The 4534-nt window shown below is 34.8% G+C and overlaps 1 protein-coding gene across 1 annotated transcript; it reads right to left on the reverse strand.

Annotated features, from left to right (window-relative positions):
- Positions 1-690: 690 nt before the first annotated feature.
- LOC141701723 (DNA repair protein XRCC3 homolog) lies at positions 691-1725 on the reverse strand. The gene has a single exon (XM_074505354.1). The coding sequence runs from the start codon at positions 1723-1725 to the stop codon at positions 904-906; it is 822 nt and encodes a 273-aa protein (XP_074361455.1). The 3' UTR covers positions 691-903.
- Positions 1726-4534: the final 2809 nt, after the last annotated feature.

Consider the following 4534-nt stretch of genomic DNA (forward strand, 5'->3'; position numbering starts at 1 on the left):
AGGCCACTAGGCTACATTACATAGTCCACCCAGACCAATGTCTAGGAATGCAATTGGAAAAAGAAATGACCATAAACATCAAAGGTTGCACCTGAACATGCATTTACACCTTGAGCAAGCTAATCAGAATGGAGACTCAAAAGCAGCCATTAATTTGTCTAATAGACGATATCAGCAGCTGATTAAGTCAAAAAATACCTTGTACTTTATATACTTAAAAAAACAAACTGTTCAACTCTAGCCGATAAGAAACAATTTAATAGTCCCATCAATACATGGATTATAGACTCAGGTGCCGCTCATCAATACTCTCACCCACTACTTCTTGTCGATTCCTGAAGTCTAAAACCCTAAAATATGATCTACATTTATGTCACGGTATCACATATTGGTAATATCATTTTGATTCCTGATTTGACACTAAAACAAGTGCTATATGTTCCAAAATTTCAATGCAATCTGATAATATATTGGTATTAGTTCACCGTATACAATCTCCACGAGCTATCTTAACTTTATTATCTTTGACATTACTCCACGAGTTTTGACTTTTGATTGGAAAAAGAAAAGCAATACTCCTACAAAAGATAGTTAAGGAAAAAAAGAAGGGAAATGGAAGATTTACATTTCTAAAGCAACAAGTATTAAATTGGAATAATACCAGAAGAGTTCCACTGCAGAACCATGAGCAATCGTAACAAAAATATACATAATTTACTCCGGTATCGAAAATGAATATGCAATAAGCTTCACACATTTCCACAACTGTACTCTTTATCACACAACAAAAAAGTGGGATTTTTACTAGCATCTGAATTTAAACTTGTACCGAAAACTGAGATTTCTATCTGTCCACGCACACCAAAAACACCTTCCCTATATATAACATACTCACAAGATGAACTAGGCAAATGTGGTGCAAAAACAACATGCATTTCCCTCTTTCGTTCTTCTACACAATGTATTATCATCACCCTCACCCGCGACATTACCAACTACTTCCTCATTCATAGACAAAAACAACCTTGAGTTAACACAATTAGCCCACGATATCCCCAAAGCAGGACAAACCCTCCGTCCCGAACTATACAAACTGTCATAATTCCCAATCCTCAATCCATTCAAATCCCCCGATCGCATGACATCGACCACCTGATTCGTCACCAAAACAGCAACCCCATATTTCTTCGCCACAAATTTCAAAGTGGACGAAATCTTGAAAAACAAATTTGCCCTCCTCTTAAGATCAAATGGGTTATTATCAAATTCAGACCTAAACAACGCCGCTATTGAATCAATGACAAGTACCTTAATCGGCATCGTTTTACGAGACTCCTTCGCCAATGCAGAATCTAGCTTAAACACAACATCAAACAGGTGATCTGCAGAATCTAATTCCTGAACAAGAACATTATTACGCACACATTGAACAGAATCAAATAGTTGAGGGTACGATAAGTAAAAGGCTTTCGATAATTGCTCAAAACGACGAAAAGGATAAGGGGGTTCAGAATGGAGATACAAAGAGGATGATGCAAGGCCACCGAGTGAAAGTGGAAGCTGAGCAGAGAGGAGGAGTTGGAGGGCTATTTGGGTCTTTCCGGACCCACTTTCGCCGGAAAGTTCGGTGATGGACCCACATGGCACGCCGCCGGCGAGATATTGATCAAGAACTGGACAACCCAGGGAACATTTTTTGGCGGGAACTAAAATTTCAGGCCTCATTTTACATTGAAAATATAGAACTGGATAATATATACACATATCTTGTATTTATTTGAGAGTTACTAGGCCCAGGCCCAATTTTTAATTTTATATCAGATTTTCTGAATTTAGATAATATTTAAAATTTATATTAACTTGCGAAAATGATAAATATTAAAAACACATTTGAAAAAAATCTGGAAAAATGTTCAATAGAGCTTTTAGAACACGTAGAAAAACATAAAAATATAAGTTATTTGGAATACATTATGTCAAATGGAGATTTGCAAAAGATTTTGAAAATTAAAAAAAGACAGTATTAACTAAAAATGTTATTACTCCACCAGAATATATATCCGTCATGAATTATATAACATTTTGCAAACTTTGATTTAGTAAGAGTGAATGATGGATTGATTGTGCATTTAAATCCTTTGAGAATTTTGTGCAATTATTTGGTTATTGATTGGTAAAGAAAGTAACTGATTAATAATAATAACTTCTTTTGTAATTTCAATCAGAGGAACTGATCACGCAATGAAAATAATTTACAGTGCGCTACAATGAATTGGGTCATAATATAACCCGCTTAGAAGCCCAGAGGTGTTTAATAAAAAGATGATTGCTTGTTTAGGCCCAATCAGTGAAGTTCCTTTTAGTAGTCCATCAACCTAGCAAATGGCTGACGTATACTAATCAATCAGAGAGTAAATAAAAAAGAAAAAAGAGGCAAACAATATAATAGGACTGAAAGCTTTTAAATTGCGTTGATTAAACTCATAAAGTGTTAAAACTTAGAAATGTATATTTCTAGTACAGAATGATTATTGTTTTATTAGGAAGGCTAAAATAGTAGCGAGCCCATAATTAAGTTGGTGAATGGGAATGAGAATACACCTGTAACTGTAATTTATACTTTCTCTATTTGAACATTGAAGCATGAAATTGTCGATTCTAATGTGAAACTGATCCTTAGACCAATTGCAGTTTGTAATGAAGATCTTGTGATTACTGTAAGCTTTGTATATTTTTTAGGTAAAGATTCAGTTGGTAGTTGTTAATGAAATGTTGGACGACTGGTAAACAAGATGAAAAGCAGTGGAGTTGGGGTATTTTCCTCCCAGGAGTTCAGCTCAAGTTGCTGGACTACACCTGGAGATAGAGTTTGCCTTGTTGCAGCTTGTCAACTGCAGTAGTTTGATTTCGCTACTTGGGATGCTGTATAACTACTTGTTCTCTCTGTTTCTAAAACATTCTAATTATTGTAATGCTCTACTCCTTTTTATAATATTCCAATTATACAAACATTTCACAATCACAAAACTGAAAACAAGCTTGCTTCTTGGTTTCACATATCTAGATTATACTACCACATAAGCAATTTAACGTAGCCATGTGTACTAGGGCGCAAAAAAACCTCCAGATAATTATTTTCAGAATCTCTATGAGTGTCATAGTTATTTTCTCCCAAAATTATGCTTATTGTACATGGTACCTCGATGAACTGGTTCTCATCCTTGAGCGCAAGAAAAACTCCAGACAATTTATCATAGCAATCTTCTACGAGGTTGAAATCCGAGATATAAAACACCAGCTCGGGAATTATGGTCCGGCCCTCGAAAAGCATAGGGCGAAGTATAGCCACAAGATAGACAAGTGGAGAGAAGCTTTGGTAGAAGCTGGTAGTATTTTGGGAGACCATGTAAAGAGGTAACTTTTCTTACTTCTTTCGCAATGCTATTATGTTTAATGCTAAATAATACTGTGTTCTATATTAATAGCTTTCTTATATAAGTGATCTAAATGTCTAATATGTTCTATTATACATAATATTTACTTCAAGTTTTAATTCCCTGTTTCTTCTTCATTTACAAATCATATACATACTTCTCAACATATCAGGATTTCACTTCCAGGTTACAGAGCACTTTTATCCAAAACACTGTCATCCAATGTCAAAAAGTTCAGGTTTACCAAGCAGTTCTTCATCGTCCTTCTCTCGACAGGGGTCATTTAATGACGAGGTGATTCTTTACACAACTAGTGTTAAAAATGGCCTAGGCGCAAATGGGCTGGTAAAGACTATTCTGATGAGTGGAAATGTTGTATTTGAATGGGCTGGTAAAGACTATTCTGATGAGTGGAAATGTTGTATATGAAGAGAGAAACTGTTCAAAAGAGCCAAAGTATCTGACAGAGCTGCAAGAGCTGGTGGGTAATGACAAGATGAGGCTTCCCATGGTGATTGTGAATGGGAAGGACTTGTGCGGAGAAGAAGAAGTTGAAGGTTTAGAGGATTTTCAAGACATAGTGAAGCTCAAGTCAACTCTGAATATATTGTATGCTGGACAAAGGCAACTAGAGAGTATAAATGATTATATGAGAACTACTAGTTCAATTTTAGGTTGGGACAAGAGGTCGCATATTGTACTGGACAACGGGAACACGTGCTCTCACATAAAAGAATAAAAAATTAGCCATTTTTTATTAAAATTTTAAGGTATAAATATGTATATTTTATAAAATGTCCCCACCAGAAAAATGTTAAGTGCCCCCGTAATGTTAGCAAATCTTTCATAATTTGAGTCATATTTAATTTAATTTATAATTATATGATCATAAATTGGAGATTAAATAGATGAAATACTAATTTTAGCACTTCAATATTAAAAAAATTGAAATTTCAATGAAAATGATAAAAAAAGTTGAATTTCGACACGTAATATAGTCACTTAAGTACATGATGCCCCCACTGTAAATATTCACTCCTTCTGCTATTCCCTAATATTATGTAAAGTTGTTGGAATATTGATGGAGTGTTTGGGACTAG

Source organism: Apium graveolens, unplaced genomic scaffold (genome assembly GCF_009905375.1).
Source record: "Apium graveolens cultivar Ventura unplaced genomic scaffold, ASM990537v1 ctg4308, whole genome shotgun sequence".
NCBI classification, from domain to species: Eukaryota; Viridiplantae; Streptophyta; class Magnoliopsida; order Apiales; family Apiaceae; genus Apium; species Apium graveolens.

Bases quoted from the DNA above. Each gene is read 5' to 3' on its own strand.
- LOC141701723 (XM_074505354.1), bottom strand. From the start codon at position 1,725: ATGAGGCCTGAAATTTTAGTTCCCGCCAAAAAATGTTCCCTGGGTTGT.